At 37.3% G+C, this 18,854-nt stretch overlaps 1 protein-coding gene across 4 annotated transcripts in view; it reads left to right on the top strand.

Annotated features, from left to right (window-relative positions):
* Nucleotides 1-18,854, top strand: part of LOC131031999 (transcription factor IIIB 60 kDa subunit) — a 308,160-nt gene that overhangs the window by 181,548 nt on the left and 107,758 nt on the right. For all 4 annotated transcript variants that reach the window (XR_009103351.2, XM_057962881.2, XM_057962880.2 and 1 more), the window contains exon 11: nt 18,223-18,303. Coding sequence is in view for 3 of the 4 variants with exons in the window: in XM_057962881.2 (XP_057818864.1) it covers nt 18,223-18,303 (81 nt within the window). In the remaining variant the exon portion in view is untranslated. The remainder of the gene's footprint in view (nt 1-18,222; nt 18,304-18,854) is intronic.

Genomic DNA, 18,854 nt, shown 5'->3' with positions numbered 1-18,854 from the left:
CGAAGACATCAGCACCAAATGCAATCAAGTTGAAGATGTCATCCATCCAATTCAGGATAGGGTGTTTGAAGCGTTGTGTACCATTCTTGGCAGGAGGATCGAAGTTGAGACAGATGTGGACCTCCAAGAGTTGGAAGAGAGAGTCAAGGTCATCTTTTGCAAAGATGAGAATGTCATCACAGATGAGCAACGAGATCTAATGCTCACTACTATGCTCTTGATTGAGAAGATCAAAGAACTCGAACCTGGATGGGAAACGGCTCTTCTCACTGCCTTTGATCAGGTTATCCACTTGGAGGAACGAATGAAGAATCTTCCTGAGATTCCCATTGTTGAGTTTGAAGGAATTGTGTCCAGATTCGTTGCATATGCTAAGAAAGAGCATTGGAAAGGGAACAAGGTTCTAGAAGAAAGGTTGTTATAGAATGATGTGGCATCTTAATTATCATTGGTCTATGTTTCCTCGACTTTTGTGCCAATTAAATATTTGGCTATGCATTTAATAATGTTCATCTAAAAAGGGAACTTTTTGTAACAAACCCTAATTAGGGTTTAGGTGTCAGAATCTCAGCCATTGATCTTCTTTCGATCTGGGCCGTTCATTGTAATTGAGGATGCTATATATACCCTCACTCATTTTCATTTTGTCATTAGAAAATTAGAAGATTAGATAAAATTAGATTTTAGAGAAAGAGATTAGATAGCTTAGAGAGAAAGTTATTTTGTAGCAAGATTGAATAGTGAAGAGAGAATTTTGAACAGTTGTTGTCTATTTTGGCTTTGAGATCAATAAAATATTGAAGTTATGGTGTTTTATTGCAATTCTTGTGGCTATCTTCATGGTTGTTTATCTTCTTGAATCATTCTCAGTCGAAGTAGTATTTAAGTTTGAAGGACTAAGTGTTATGCTTGATCTTTGGTGAGATTCACGTTCCAAACCACTAGCTTCTTACTGATTGTAAGGACGCCTTGTGTGGTCAACTGAAGATATTGAGATTGCTTGAACATTCAATCATTATTGGAATATTGATATGTATCTTTATGATAGTATCTATAGTCTTTGATGATTTGAAAACCACTAATCACCTTAGAAGATCGCATCAATTTCAGTAGAGTTGTAATTCCTTGGCGATATTGAAATTGGTAGAATCTTACCAAGTTTAGCCTACATCGAGTCATTCTTAGGATTAGATTAGAATTCATCTCTTGAAAACCTTATCTTTTGATCTTTTTTGAGAATTTGTTAGTATTAGGAAAAATCCTGTTCCTGCAGTTGAGTGTGAGCAACACAGACCAGCTTTCAAAGTGCGTAAGACCCCTTGAAGAAACAACATTCACAACGACCACTAGTGCTTATCCACACATAGAGATCCTATAGCGAAGAACCTTGAAGTCACCCTGATTGATCCTTTTCGCGATATCTTCAGCATTCAGAGGCTTTACTCAAGAGAGGATAAGGTACCCTTGGGTATTTTATTCTGTGTTTGATAGTGTACAAAATACATGTCAACAATACCCTAGAATGCCCAAAAACTAAACCAACTGCTGATAGGAATTGAGTCAAACAGTTTGCATCCAACTCCTTATTTCTCCGTTTAATGTTTAAATTCCCTTATAGCTTCGGAAATGAAATGTTTGTTTGTTTTTATGTCTTTGTAACATGAACTAGAAGGAAATTACAATAATATGCAACATGAAGATTGAACTATTGCTGATATGATATTATTTCCAGAATTATTCAAATCAAATACATAGCAGATTTTTCAACTCACTAGATACTCCAGCATTTTTGACATAATATTCCAGCAATGACTTCCCATCTTGCTGCTACAGTAACGTGAATAGTGCTGTGCTACAGTAACGTGAATAGTGCCGTACTACAGTAGCGTGAATAGTGACATGCTACAGTAACGTGAATAGTGCTGCGCTATAGTGCTGCTACAGTATCAATTAGTTTTCAATCAGTCCAATATCTTCATAAAATCATCCCTTCAGAATGGCATAAGCATTGGTTAAGAAGTGGAGAATGTATGAGCAAAACACCAAATCTGCCTGTAGCTGGAGATGCACCCAATCTGCCTATTAATGAAGCTGATAGCAATGGATTCCAAAGGCCAAACCCCAAAGGAATGACGTCTAGAATGTCACAAGAGAGGATAGACGTCCTCTAATGCCAAGAACGAATCTGCAACTCACACATCAATTTCTTCTCATATCCAACCTGCTGAATGAAGCCACAAAAGCTTCCTTTTATTCTTTTTCCAAGGGTTGACCCAACTCACTTGAGCAATGTGGGATAAAAGATGTGCAATATAAAACATATTAAAATGTTCACTTATGTCTCCCTTGGGTGCCCCTTTGATTTGCACACATCCCCATAAAATAAATATTAAAGTAACACTCTAATATTTTACAATTAAATTAAATGTTACTTTAATAACACTTCAGGCATTAAAATATATTAGCAATCGGACTCCGAATGGCGCGAGTGATAGCTCGTCGAAAAGCTCTTGTCGAGGAGTATCGAATCCAATCACCAAAACTAGTCTCCGTTGTGTCCTGCTGACTTACTAAAAATAGTAAGGATGCCTGAAACTAAGTAAATCAACTCCGTTTTGGCCCAAACTAGAAATGACTAGGCCAAAACACTCCAGGATCCCCTTAAACCCTTCGTTAGCCCTCGGGACCATGTAGAGCTAGGCTAACGCACATACACTTGGTCAACTGCTAAAGTGGGGACATTACATATCCGGTTCTCCCATGGGTTTCAAAAATAAATTCCTCGTCAGTTTCGGTGTGGGTATCCTCAATTTCAAACGGAATAGATGAACTACTCTGTGCTAAAGGAGAGTTTTGAAATCTATTTTGACGGGCTCTAGTACTTCGGAAATTATAATTTCCCTGGTGCATACTCAACTGTGTATTATGTTTTCATGAATTTCCAATCACCCTACAGGCTAGCAGGATCCAAGAGCTCTGATACCACTGTAAAATTCCCTAACTAGGCTTTGATTGCAGTCAGTTGCCTAACCCAGACATAGTAGAAAACTATTTATGCAACACAGTCAAAGGTGGAAATGAACACCTGGCACATTATTTTCTTTATTTATTGGCATTGATTATAGTTCTATTTTAGTAACCACTTAAACATTTAACAAACTAAAACAGACATTGATATCCATTTATTCCTTTGGAGAACAAGGAAAAGAAGTCTTGTATGATGCACTTGGTTGGAAGCAATGTCCGTTGGTGAAGACTTCACATTGACTTCAAATAAATGGACAGAATGATACTTTTCGGGTTGCAGCCAATTCACCAGTGCATATAGTGTATGTGCATTCGCGTTAGGTTTGAAGATGATGCGCTTCTACTATATACAGTTACTTCGGAGTTCCCCACGTGTTTTCCAATTTCCCCACACTGCGATGACCGCAATCTCTTTCCTTCGCTTTTATTGACGGCACACTACCCGTATGCTGTTGACAAACATCCGCGTCATTACCCGATATCGAGCTACCAGGGCTCGCTTAGACGCTGTATTGTTTCCAGGTTGCGGTGGGACTAGCGATGCGTATGCTTCCCGTGATTCTGCTACTTAGTACGGGTGATGCTGTGTAGGCTACCTCTCGCGATTCTGTCGTGTATGCAACCCACGATTCTGTGGTTTTGTGTTTGCACTGATACACTTTGAAATATAACCCAGGTTCACTGTGACTTCATTCTAAAATAAGCACGGTTGATTCTTCTCCAGAATCGTAAAACCAATAGGTCAGTCGAAGATTGACGAAAGGCAATTTGTCTTCAATGTGTATTAACACAACAGATTTCAATTCTTTTCTTCCCGATTGTTTTTTATAAATCCGATGCCTTTCCTTGTTTGCCAAATCCTTATTTAAAAGACAAATAGTGGGTAAAATTCCCGTAGGAAAACCAACTCCCACAAGGATTAAATAATCAAATAATAGTTAGGCAAAGCAAAACTAATATTTAACTTTTTTAATTTTGATTGAAAAATCAAATATTGAACTCTTATTATAATATATTAGTCATCTTTTAAACTAATATAAAATAAGGAAAGTTCATTTTATTCACAATTAATACCACCTAATGGTATTAATTTGATGGGGACATCACACAAATTTGCAAGCTTTGGAGTGTAGTATAGCTTGAAGGTGTAGAGGGTGGTTTTGTATGTAATCTTGAATTTATTTTATCACAATGCTTGTGTTTATGTGTTTTAGCCTAATCCACTTTGTATGTATACAAACATTGTTTAGTCTTTGCATTTTATTTAACAACACAAAAATCTAGTCTTAGGATTTATTTTCAGTCAGGAAAATATAAAATTTGTTGCCTTGTTGAAAGAACTTCTCAAAATTTTACCGAGGGTACACGGGGACATGTCCTTGAGGTTTTTACCTGTGTCCCCGCACTAAGGATGTCTTAGGGATGGGGGACGACTTGGGGACGTTTCCTAGCCGGTCCCCAAACTTTCCCAAAATGTTGGGGATGACTTGGGGATATATTGGGGATGACCAACCATCCTTGGGACACATTGGGGGTGTCTGAGACATCTTCGAGCATCCTGGGTACGGCTGGCCATCCCCTTTTTTCCAATGCTCAAAAACAAAAAAAAAATGCTCAGCTTTAAAAAAAAACATTTTTAAATTTTGGTAGCTGATTACTTAGTTACTCGGGTTTCAATTTTGGTACCAAGTCATACACTTACATAATACAGTGGAAAAAGAATAATTATATACTAGATCACTCATTATTACAATGAACCTTACTCTGCAATAATACTTTAAAATGTATACCAGACCCAAACCAAATATTGATAGATTTTATGCTTGCCATCATTTACAATAATGACAATGGAAATGTTGAGAACAATTACACTGTTAGATAATCAATGTAACAAGGCTTTGGATATGCTTACGGTAAGAAATCCTTAGGTTATATTACATTCCACAGTGGTAAAACAAAATGACAAAATAAACAAAAAATAATAGAAATCATAGTAAAGATGAAGCAATCATTTCTTTAATAACTCCTACACATGAACAAAAAGAAACCAACAAAGTACATGTAGTTTGTAATTTGTATTTACACAAATACTAGAACATATATCCAGATCCTCAAGAGTACCACAACTAGTATATGGTTGGGACAACTTGTAAGTAAATATAATAAAACTTATATACATAGGCTATCATATGAATATTTGAAAATTTCTATATATATAACCGCCCCCTATCGTCTTGTTGATGTGTCTTTTGTACCCGACCAAACACAGGATAAAATACCTAAAGGTACCTTATCCTCTCTTGAACAAAGTTTCCCGACTGCTGAAGATCTCACCGAAGGATCAATAGGAGTAACTCCAAGGTTCTGATATGTAGGTTCTTTATGTGTGGATAAGCTCTTTGCGGTACAATGTGATTTTGCTGGAATCACAAGGGGACTTACTTTCAATGACCTGAACGTCTGATTTGCTTTGGATATTACTGGAACGTGGAATTTCACGGGCCCTTGATTTTGAAAAAAAGGATAAGGGTTGGAACGGGATCTATTTCTAACACTAAGAACATAAGAGCAATGAATGACCTTTGATGAAATTCTAACTAAGTCTTGCTTTGACATCCTATGATCATCTCCACAAGATTAGTGTGATCTTCTGAGGAAAGCTTTATGATGTTTAGATCACCGCTACAAGCATGAACACTATCAAGTTGATGCATATCAATGAAGAAGCGATAATTGAAGTTAAGCTTAAGCTGAATGATTCCAGTTGACTACACAAGGCAAGTCTGCAATCAACAAACCGCTAGTAGTATGGATATACGAATTTCACTATTGATCATACAAATTTCTTCCATTCACCTAATAACATGAAATCAAATTTGAGAAGTATAGAGACCATGCAAATTGTTGAATCGACACATAGAATTCACCATTTCTTCAATGAAGTTTACAAGTCTTTTGCAACAATATCTTGGCAACAATCTTTGGCTTCTCTTTCTATTCTACTCTAAAATGCTACTAATTATTGACTATTCTCTCTAGCTATTTCCTATTCTCTGACTATTAACTATTAACTCACTATTAACTATTCACTATTTCTAACTATTCACCCACTATTAACCTTTACAAATGAGGAGCCAGGGCTTTATATAGTGAACACTTTACAAACAGACGACTCTGATTGAGTTAGAACCAATGGCTAGGATTACAAGATAGAAACCCTAATTAGGGTTTGTTACAACAAACTTCCTTAGCCAATTAGAAAATTATATTCCAAGGGTGAGGACCAATAGGAAGCATGGGTAAGTACATCGAAGTTTGTGCCGCCTCCGGTAAATTAGGTACATTGAATCTGGTCATGCTGAGGTGGACCAATCCGACTGGAAGAATGATGACTAGGATGCCACCTTGTTTAACGCTTGTGACTTGGTTGATCCTATTCAGTCTTTTGACATGATGAATGATGTACTTCCTTTGCTTGACCAGGCTTCCTTATTGTCAAGTATTTCTTCTCCGGTAGCACACCTCCGCCTGGAAGTGCTGGCAAAGCCTTTTCTTTGTCATCTTGTGAAAGAATGAAGTCTTGAATTTAACTCGGACTCCTTGAACACCCCTAGCCTATAGAACGTCCTTGATGACGATGGACTGGAAGAGGTCGTCCTTGTCCTGGCCTGGTCTTCTCTCATCTGCAAAACAAACCAAAAGATGATTAAGGACACATAATAAGTTCATTCTAACATAGCATTTTCTACCTTAAATCATCAACAAGAAGACATCAAAATGGAATTTCGGTCAATATCCTCTCCAAGGAGAGGCCCTAGAAGAATTTCGCCCTGGACCCTTTGGAAGGGTTAGGAGCGAATTGTGACATTTTAGTCCATTTACTTCATCTTTCCATATGTTCACAATCTTGATTTTTCACTATTCCATGCTCTTGTCATCATGACCTTGCAACTTGCCTTTGCCTAGCTCAACCAAGGTGAAAAATAGGCATTTCAAAGGATTTCGCCCTAGACCCTTTGGAAGGGTCAGGAGCAAAATTCATCCCTTAGCTCAAAATCCTCACTTCTTGCATCCACAACCTTCTCAAATGCATGCTTGTGGCAATCTTTAAGTCCAATCCACCTTGATCACTGTTCTGGCCTAGCACCAACTTGAAGGAAAAATGATATTTTGTGAATTTCGCTCTGGAGCCTTTGGAAGGGTCAGGAGCAAAATTCAAGTTTTAGGCTTGATCCTTCATTTCCTTTACGTTAATTCATCTTACAAGGCAAAATAACATCACTCCACCTTCAACCACGCCCTAGGAATCAAAGTCTTGGCTTCACACAAGGAGAAAATAGGTGGTTTGAAGAATTTCGCTCTGGACCCTTTGGAAGGGTCAGGAGCGAAATTCTTGACTAAGCTTAAATTCCATCATTTTATTGTTTCAAAATGCCTCTAAGACAAGCATATGCTACCCTTCTCTTCTCCAAAGCCTAGGAATCAACAACTTGATCTTCATCATGAGCAAATTAGGTGGAATTGAAAATTTCGCTCTGGACCCTTTGGAAGGGTCAGGAGCGAAATTCTTGACTTGCTTGCTTTCCTTCAGCTAGGTCTATCCCTTTGGATTCATCTCTCAACATGACTACACTTGCTTGGCCTCAAAATGACTAGAAAGGAGAATTTCGCTAAAAAAAACATGGCCAATGACAGGACCTATTTAGGATTTCGCCGTGGACCCTTTGGAAGGGTCAGGAGCGAAATCCTTGTCCAAGCTTAAAATCTTCATTTCTGGAGGCGACAATCCATTCAAGGGCAATCCTAGGGGCATCTCCCAACTTCTCCCACCTTGGTTTAGGCTTAGCTTGGCATAAAAATGAAAGGAAAAGGTAGTTTTAAGGAATTTCGATCTGGAGCCTTTGGAAGGGTCAGGAGTGAAATTCATATTTTGAGCTTATTCTTTCATTCCTCTCACTTCCATCCACCTTCAAAGGCAAGGTAATGCCACTTCACACCCATCCAAGCCATAAAAACCAAGGATTTGACTTGCTTTGAAGGGAAAATAGGTGATTTTAGGAATTTCGCTCCGGACCCTTTGGAAGGGTCAGGAGCGAAATTCATGATTTCCAAAGGGTCCGGAGCGAAATTCATGATTTGGCTCAATTCCTTCAAATTTGCTAATCACTAGCAAGTCAAAGTCACACTTAAGGACACTTCCAATCCTAATTCACCTTGAACCACCCTAGACTTGGCATAAAATTGAGGGAAAAGAGTGGTTTTGTGAAATTTCGCTATGGACCCTTTGGAATGGTCAGGAGCGAATTTCTCATTCTAGACTTGACTCTTCATCTTTTCAATCCGAATCTTATTTGCAAGGTAAAATTCCATCACTCTTCACCCAAGGAACAAGGTTAGCCCAAGCATGGAAGCAAATGAGGTTAATAAAGAATTTCGCTTTGGACCCTTTGGAAGGGTCAGTAGCGAAATTCATGATTTAGGCAAAATCTGAAGAGCACATGGTTATATTGAGAGGGGGAGGGGGTGAATCAGTATAACAACAAATTTCACCAACTTGAACTTTTTCAACTTCAATTACATGTATATAACTTATCTTATAAACATATTCATTGCTGATCAACATTCACATGTAATATAACTATTATGAACACAAATAGAACACAAGATATAAACGTGGAAACCCTTACGGGAGAAAACCACGGTAAATCAATGCTTTTATATATTTCTTCTTTTACAATATTTGTAGGCACCAACCTACTAGAGGCACCAACCCCTAACACTGTTTGTGAGCAGTAGCCCACTGGAAGCACCAACTCCCAAATCTGAATTTGTGAGCACCAACCCACTGGAAGCACCAACTTCCACTTCTGAATTTTTGAGCACCAACCCACTGGAAGCCAACTCCCCAATCCAGAATTAGCGAGCACCAACCCACTTCATATAAATCTGAATTTCCATCTTGACAATGTTGCTATCTCAACTGATGATGGACACTTAATTCCTTTCTTCAAACTGCTATGGTGAACATTACTAACCAGTCATATAAACCTGGCCACACTTACCTTATCAATCTGTGATACAAATCAGTGTATAAACTTTTCACAAATCTATCTATAATCTGCCTATTAAGTGAGCATACATCTATCTATAATCTGCTCTAAGTCTGCTTCATAAATCTGCTTGAATTTGCTTCACAAATCTGCTATAATCTCCTCCGAATAATTCTGATAAACTGATCACACTTACTCAAAAATCCTTTATGAATCTGCACACAGTCCTTCATAAATCTGCTGTAAATATTTCCTGAATCTGTCTACACAAATCTACAGAAATTTGCATTCAATAATCTTCTATAATGTCTTTAATCTGTACATAATCTTTTCTATAACTCTGCCATAAAACTATCGCAAGTCTGCCCATATAAAGCTCTCACAAATCTGGAATGATCTTCTATATATTCTTATTCAGCCTGTTCATGTTCCTTTTGTATATCTGAATAAATTTCCTTTATGTCTGTATTTATACTCTTTACATCTGCTTTATCTTAATTTCTTATTCTACTGTATACATCTTCAAAACTTCCACGCATTCATCCAAAATATATTCTTTTATTTTATTCTTCACACTCCACACATTACTCTCACTCAACACATCATATTATCCACACACTTAGTCTGAAAATTATTTCAGAATTATAATTTCAACATTATACTCACGTCTACCACACACTACACAAAATGATTTTAATTCCTTTATATACTTCTCACGTAACTTTCTGAATTATAATTTCAACATTATACTCACGTCTACCACACACTACACAAAATGATTTTAATTCCTTTATATACTTCTCACGTAACTTTCTGGAGGGTTGCATCCTTTCGTATCCAATGCTTATGATTAGTAATCATGCCCTTTCCTTAACCGATGAATAGTTATGTTATATTAACATTGGTTAACAACTATTTGTAATTATCGTGGGTTGTAGCTACCGGTTATATTTTTACCGATTAGCATATGCTATGTGATCTAGTAAAGTCCGTACTCCTCTGTCACACCACTTATGTTTCATTAGTTATTACTTTCATGGATCGTGCCTTTTCACTTAATCGTGTCTTTTGACTTGCATTTGTCATACGTATTGGTTATTGATCATAGATACACGGTAGCACTTTATTATTGCCACAAAAACTCACCTCTTCATGTATCGGGTCTCCTTGCTGACATGTCTTTTGAATAAGACAAAATATTTTGTCTTATATAACCACTTTATATGAATCACAATTCATATTAAATAAGAACCACCTCTTTAAAATAAATTGTCGACTGGGTCCCACTCATATTTTACTGGGTCTCACATTTACTCCAAATCATTGACTTAGAGAGCCCACACCTTTTGTTAGTTATTACTTAGCCAATGAAATCGTAGCTCTTTAATAAGTTTGCACTTCCTAAAGCATTTCGATTTTATGAGATCATTGCTGTATATTATTTTTTATTCTATAATTTAATCGCACATATCCTTTAATGAATCGGTCAACATATCAAAATGATAACCCTCTTTACTGTGAGGTTCTTTAATATATAAAAACGCTGTTCATATCGTACTTTCCTCATCATCTTTTTTCTGGGCATATTGGCACGGTATTGTTTTTAGTTCGAACTGCATTCAAATTTATATATTCAACTTAACTGAGTCTTCAACAAGTGTTGTAGAATGCCGTTGAAGTAATCTGAATCTATATTCAGAATCATGCTCTCAAAAATATACACAGAAATGTATATCTTAATCAATACTAAGAAATATATACTGAATCTATACTCAGAAATATAGATATCTGAGTCTTGCTGATATCAAGGCTGCAACCAAATACTCTGTCATATGGGCTATGTATATGCATATATATCCATATATCTGGGTCTTCTTTATGCTGTGACCTGTATATGTTGTCATATATATGCTGTCATCTTTTTATATATTACTGTGTATATATAGTATATACACACACTGTATATATGTATTCTGTGTCTACTGAGTCTCTATATGCTGCTGTAGATAAACATATATGTATTCTGTAGCCATTTGTTGTTGTAGTCGTGTCTTGCTGTGTATGTACAGTATTATATATCAGAATATACAGTGTATATTCTCAGTCACTATGCTCTGATCACTGTATACCTACATCTTGTATATGGAGTTCATCTTCAATACTGATCACTAATCTGATCATGGAGATGCCTTCTAGATGTCTTCTTCATATAACTCACAGCTATCCAATTATATAAATCATAGCTATCCAATTCTTTAATCATCACCTTTGACAGTACTAATTGTCTTCTTACATCTTTGACATCAATGACAACATTTCCATCAAAATCTTCATCTTTCAAAGCGTCTAACTACCTCTCAAGGCAAGAACATACCAATTCACCCTCCAACATGCCAACGCCTAGCCAAAACAAGGAAGAAAATAAGAGCTATAAGGATTTTCGCTCTGGACCCTTTGGAAGGGTCAGGAGCAAAATCCTCTTTCCAGGTTGATCTTGCACTTCATTCATCCAATTCTTCCTCAAACGCAATCAATTCAACTTCCTTTCATCCTAATCAAGGCAATTTGCTATCAAACTAGCTCCAAACAAGGTCACTCTAGGGCCTAAGGCAAAAAAGAAGGTCAAATGGAGGATTTCGTTCTGGATCCTTTAGAAGGGTTAGGAGTGAAATTCTCCTTCCAGGTTGATTTCCATCATTTCATCGCCTCAAACCTCCTCTCCAAGGTAAATATTCATCCAAGTCCTCCAAACCATGCCTTAGAAGCTCCAAACTTGGTCAAGTTAAAGAGAAAAATGGAGAAAAAATGAATTTCGCTCTGGACCCTTTGGAAGGGTCTGTAGCGAAATTCTTGTTTTGGTAAAAAATCCCCCATTCTTTCACATTCTATCACCTCAAAAGGCAAAGACACATCATTCTCCTTCCAACTACGCCGAAGGAACTAGGTTTGTGTGCAAACAAAGAGGAAAAAAGGTGTCTAGGGAGAATTTCGCTCTGGATCCTTTGGAAGGGTCAGGAGTGATATTCACATTTAGGCTCAAATCTTGACTTTATTTCTCACATTTCTTCATCCAAACAAGTGTTTTCCCCTCAACAATGCCTGGGAAAGAGTTAGTTCTAAGTTTGGGTCAAAGTAGAATGTCCTATAGAGGAATTCGCTCTGGACCCTCTGGAAGGGTTAGGAGCGAAATTGAAATTCGCTTTGGACCCTTTGGAAGGGTCAGGAGCAAAATTTGACATTTTGGTCTCTCTGTCAGGATTCATATATGGAATATAACATTTAAGTATAAGTGACATTTAGTCTCTCTGTCAGGATTCATATATGGAATATAACATTTAAGTATAAGTGACATTTATGTCACTTATACTTAAATGTTATATTCCATATATACTATTAGGATGTTTGAGAGTGGTTTCAGACCTCCAGGAGTTATAATGCAAAATCTAGTTTTTGGAGGATTCTTCAATTTTCCAGACAGTCAAATTTCAGGATTAGGATGACATTCCAGACAGCCACATTTTAGGACATTTGAAGATTAGGATGACATTCCAGACTTCATCACTCACCAATTTGACCTAACTCAGATCTTCAAAGATGATATTCACTCACCAAGCGTCATTGACCTCCTCAAACTCAAACAAGACACAATTAGCAACAAGAGCAAAACTAGGCCTAAGGGAGACTTTCAAAGAAACCCTAACCTGGAGCACCTGCTGACTCCGCCTGGCTCAAGAAGAGCCTGCCATCCTAGTGATCCCCCTAGCGACACTCAAAATGCAAAGGCTAACAGACAAAACCCTAAAAGACCAAGAAACAAACCCCATAAAGCAAAAAAGTAGGGGTCCCCATTTGCAATGGGTCGATGTGTGAATACGTCACAACACGTCCCCAAAATGGCTTGAAAAAATCCTATCCCCAAAATGCATCCCCACATCTCGAAAACTTGGTGGAACATAGCCTTTTACAGTAAGCAAACCTCAAAAAAGATACACATTTAAAGTTTATTCAGCTTGAATGTGAAATCCATAGAAAGCATTGTAAAGATTGTAAATTGCAAGTACATATTATTCATAGTAGGTTAATTTTTATTTTATAAGGGCTCCCCCGTTATATCCGAAGAGCAGTTGTACTCTTCAACATTTTTTATTTTGTGTTTGATTGAATGGGGTAAATTAAAACGCTAATAGAGCACCCATTAGAGAATTTCTCATTACTTTTAATTCTAGGGAGAGCTAGAACTCATAGCATCATACTACTGTTGGATGAACTAAATTTAAGCTTAACTAATTACATTCCTATTATTTTTTCATTATCTTTTTTTTGGGTAAGAAAATAGCAGTTTAGAGGCTGCATCCTTTTGAATTAAAGAGCAGGGAACTTTAGCCTAGCTTGTACTAGGTGAGGCCACAAAGGGGGAACTTGTTGATGGTGTTTTTATGCACTATGCAATACAAAATAAAATACTGTATTCTATCCTCTCTTGAACAAAATCTCCCAAATGCTAAGTTGTGTGACCAAATGGGACGACTCCAAGGTTCTCGAATGTTAGGTCTTGACATGCTCCTAGATAGACTCAGTTGTTTGATGTGATATTGCTAGAATCACAAGGTGGACTTACGTTGAATGCTTGAATGTTTTGAATGTAGCTGGAACGTGGAATTAACTTGATTTGGAAAAAAAGAGAAAAAGGATAAGGGTTGAGAAAGCTATTCTACTACTACGAATGCAAGAGCAATGGACAATCTTTGGTGAAACTCAACTAAGTTTTGCTTTGACATGCAACAAACATCTCAACAAGGCTAGTGCGATCTTCTAGGGATAGCTTTATGAATTTCAAATCACCACCACAAGCATAGATACCATCAAGTTGATGCATATCAATGAAGTAGCAATTGGAGTTAAGCTTGGCTAAGATGGATCCAGTTGACTATGGAAGACACTTTGCAAGTAGCAAGGTGTTAGTAGTATGGATGTATGAATTTCACCATTGATCTTGCATAAAGTTCTTCCATTCATCTAAACAACTTGAAAATCAAATGAGAAGTAGAGACCATGCAAATTGCTGAATCAACATATAGAGTTCACCATACCCTCAATGAAGTTTACATGCTTCTTACAACAATGACTTGGCAACAATCTTTACCTTCTCCTCCTACTCTACTCTAGCTGTTATCTAATTGAACTTTTAACTATCAACTACTACTATTCCGGAACTATTGTCTATTAGCCTTTACAAATGAAAGAGTGGAGCCTTATATAGTGCTCTCATTACAATTGAGTGGCTCAGATTGATTCACAATCAATGGCCGAGATTGAAAGATAGAAACCCTTATTAGTGTTTGTTAAACCTATTACAAAGCATTTAATGCTTGACCAATGACAAAATTACATTTTATGGGACACATGTCCTTCCTTGAATAATTGACCAATAGATGAGGATGGTAGGGCCATCAGACTATGTGCCCATGTGGTAGTTATCTCTTTGATGGATGAGTTAGGAACATTGAACCTAGATGCCTTAGCTTGAAATGATGTGATTGGATAAATGATGATTAGGCGCCAGCTCACTTTGCTTGATCTTTGTAACTCATCACAAGTGTGTGAATGAATGAGGCATATCTCTTGATACTCAACATTTCCAAGAGCCTAATGTTGATCATGACTTTGCTCAAGTCGATCCTCTAACTTTGATTAACTCTTTTGGAACTAACTTCCGTTTTGACCATCTCGGCCTTGGGGCTTCCGTCTGGCTATACTGGCATTGATTCTTGGATTTCTGGAGGAAATTTAAGATCGTGAAAATTTCTTGCTTGAATGGTTGATGTTGATCACCACTCTTTGCCCTGATGTTGCTTGCAGCCTGTCATTTCACTCTCTTTATCAGCTGCCTGCAACACAAACAGAGATACAATCAAACACACTAGATATATTTGACATATATTGATTTTATACATTTTAAACTTCCTAATTGGATATATATATGGTGTGAAATGATGCTAATTGTTGTTCTTAGGTCTGACTTTTATCACTTTATGTATGATTTTCCTTTCTTAGGACATTTCTTTCTCCCTTGACGCAAATTGGCTTGTGTTCTTTGAGCGAACCTGAATCAACCTCACATGAACGCGATTTTGCTAGGGCAGATTAAGCTTGAAAGAATTTCCTTTGAAGCAAATTTTCGGAGTTTGTTTCATGCGAACTTGCTGAGGCTCTCTTCTATTGATGTGAATTAGGAAGAGCAAGTTTGAGTTTGATTTGAACTTGTTTGAAATGATATTGCCTTCCTCCTTCATCTTATATGCTTTATTCCCAATAATTGCACCTCTTCATTGCTAAACACAGCCGACTTGTCTTTCAATTTTATTTTAAATGATTCATTTGTGAAGGGCCGACTAGTCTTATAAATTTTATTTGTCATGAAATATTCCTCCTTCCTACATGGGCCACTTTTTACAAGCTGGTGCTGAACTTGCCATGCCTCTCTTCCTTGTCAATGATGCAAATCACATTTCCTTAAGTTGCATCTTTGGGGTGGCAATGGAAATGAAGCGAATCCCTTAAGTCGCACTTTTCAATGGTCAAAGGAAATAATTCATTTCTTATGTCGCTCTTTTGGCTAGGGGAAGGAAATAACACAATGCTTTTGTCGCGGTTTTGAGGCATCAAAGGAAATGACGAGGCTTATGCTTTGCTTTTGAGATAGCAATGGAAATGTCAGTTCGCTGACTTGGATGGGGATAGGAAATTGCAATGCCTAGTTCGTGCCTTAGAAACAAAGGAGAAGTCAAGGATTAAGTCACTCTTTTTGATGGTCAAAGGAAGTGCTGATGTCGGTTTGTGAAGTGGCATTGTAAATGCCTTAGAAACTTTCGCTCTCTCCTAAAGTTGGTGGCACCCAAGCAATGCTATGTGGTAGTGGAGGGATGTGAAGGCAATGAGGTGGAAGGGTGCGGTAAAGAAGGGATGGAGGGAGATGTCGCGGGGGTAAGGTGGAATATATGTGGTGAATGGGAGGAAATTGGATGGTGAAAATGGTAGGAGATGGAAGGATGAAAGATGAAGAAAAATAGAGGGATAAGGGATGAAGGATAGAGGATGGGTGGAGAAGGATGGGTGGAAGGTAAAGATAGTAGGGTGAATTGGAAGGAAGTGAAGGGGAAGTAGAAATGTAGGATGGATGGAGAATGGGAGAAGGTGAAGTGAGAAGGTAGAAAGGTGAAGGTAAGGAGGTGTGGGAAGTAGAAATGGAAGCATGGATGAAAGGAAGGAAGGAAGGTGATTAAAACATGAAAGGAAATGAAAATGGAAGGTGAGGGTGAATAGAAGGGTGGAATGGAAGTGGAAGGATGGAAATGAGGATGGAAGAAAGAGAATGGGTGGAAGGTAGGGAGTTGAAGGGTGAAGGGAAAGATAGCTACTGAAGGAAAGAGATGGAAATGGAAGGTGGTGGTGGGGTGGGTGATGTTTGAGCATTCATTGGCAGTGCTGAGAGAGGCAGGTTGGAGGTTTAGGAAGGCAAAGGAAGCGGTAGTAGAAAGAAGTGGAAGGAAATGGAAGTGGAAAGAAGTGCTTTTGCTTGTGTACCGAAAGTCTTGTCAATGTCGCGGTTGAGCAAAGGAAGCAGTGGCAATGTCTTGGTTGGGCAAAGGAAGTGCTATCAATGCCTTGGCCGGGCAAAGGAAATGCTTAAGTCGCACATTTGGGGGGTCAAAGGAAGTTCTCCAATGCTTAAGTCACACTTTCGGTGGGTCAATGACTGAGCCTGAAAGCTTATGTTGCACTTTTGGGGGGTCAATGATCGAGCCTGAAAGCTTATGTCACACTTTTGGGAGGTCAATGACCGAGCGTTAAAAATGTAAACTTGCAATGTTTACCCTCCAAAAGCAACTTACCTTAGCCAAATTTGCTAATCATTCATTTCGTAAGCCTTGAAAACTAACTAACCTCACTTCATCCAAAAGATGCCTATTGCCAAGAATAATAATGATTCCTTAGCCAATCGTGCCAATAACCCCCTCTTCCGGCAAGTATTTCCCTCTTTTTGAAGTGCCATCAAGAATCGGTCCACCCAAGAAAAAATGTTCAACCACGTTCTTTCCCGCTCTGCATCCGCAAGTTGGTATAGGCTAATGCCTCCATGATCAAAACGTAACTACCTTTTGACATTACCGGCATGAGTCCGAAAAAAACACTCTTATTTTATTTAAAATTATAAATGTTTTAAATGTTCATCCATTCGAATAATCTATATATGTATTCTTATTTTAAAAGATTAAGTCAGGTTACCGATAAAAAGATTATTGTTCATATTACAAATATATCTACACTTATAATAAGTTCACACACACACACACACACACACACACACACACACACATACACACATATAAGAGCACACACACACACACACACACACATACACACATATAAGAGTACATTAATAATTCGTAATAAAATCACAAGGACAAATATGGTCCAATTATCATTTAATTTATAAAAAGATAGTTTTAATTCAGAAAATAACACAACTAAATTTCCTAAGAGCAAAAGAGTAAGACAGACAACTCCTAATTGTAACGGAGACCACACTCTAGGCCAAGGTGATGACCTATGACCAAACAACTTATCTCTGGTTCATGTTTTGATGGCAATTGATCTTTTCCAAGGTCTGCATCCTCTCTTCGATGATACTCTCCCTTCCTCCTGAGGGCGTCATGATTCCTGCATCCAGTTGTCAGATTTAAAAAAAAAGTAGTTAGCCGAACTTAACTTCCCGAATACCAATAACATAGAATTAACATTAACAATATTTTCCATATTCAATTCCATCCTTACGTATAAAACAAATATTTCTTGATTTTATAATAACAAATGCATATTAGTTAATAATAAATCTAAAAGCAGGAACATAGGGATGTAACAATTTTTCAGAATACGTGTTTGAGATAAAACTGCATGACTTAATAAAGCAAAGTAAATGGCATTTACCTTTATGAAGGAGATGAAAAAGCATTTTCTAAATCAAGTATACAATTAAAATGCTGGGATTGTCATATTTGTTCAGTATATGTATGTGTTCAGTCAATTTAGATGTAGCTTATACTCATCCTCACTCAAAAAATCAATGTTATCTGAGTGTCTGCAGGTTAGTATTGTGCACATTTGTGAGGCAACATTGACAAAGCGATTGATTGAATTTGAAAAAACAGAATCAGGCAGTTTAACTGTAAGTGTTTTCTAAATGATACCAAGTATAATTGTTAGAGAAAGAATTTGTTGAACTTTGGCTTTTTCCAGAAATAATGCATGTTATAGCTATGCATTCTTGGTTAAGAATGGCTTATTTTTCTTCATGCAATGCTAAAATGATATGGAATAAGCATAGAATCTTACCCATTGTTTCACTTTTTGCATTTATTTTACCTTGAACTGTTTTCTAAAGCAAGTTTTATGATGCTTAAAATGATAATGCAAGATGGGTAGATGTCTAGGTTGTCTTCTATCTTCTATATTTTAATTTATCTTGATAATCTCTTTATTTGGATAAGATTTGAAATCTCTATTGGACAATGTATCCAGGCTAACCAAGGACACCATTTAATGTTATTATTTTCTTTTCTGTTTGGAATGGTTGAACTTGAAACTAACATTGGCATTAGAATGGACTACCATGACATAGACGAAACCACTGTGAAACAGTCAAAACTGCCTTGTTAAAAATGCAATTGGTGCCCTACTGTCCCAGGTGTTTTTTAAAGCATGCTTTCAACACTATTT

Source organism: Cryptomeria japonica, chromosome 4 (assembly GCF_030272615.1).
Source record: "Cryptomeria japonica chromosome 4, Sugi_1.0, whole genome shotgun sequence".
Lineage (NCBI taxonomy): Eukaryota > Viridiplantae > Streptophyta > Pinopsida > Cupressales > Cupressaceae > Cryptomeria > Cryptomeria japonica.
This window is presented reverse-complemented; position numbering and strand designations above follow the sequence as displayed.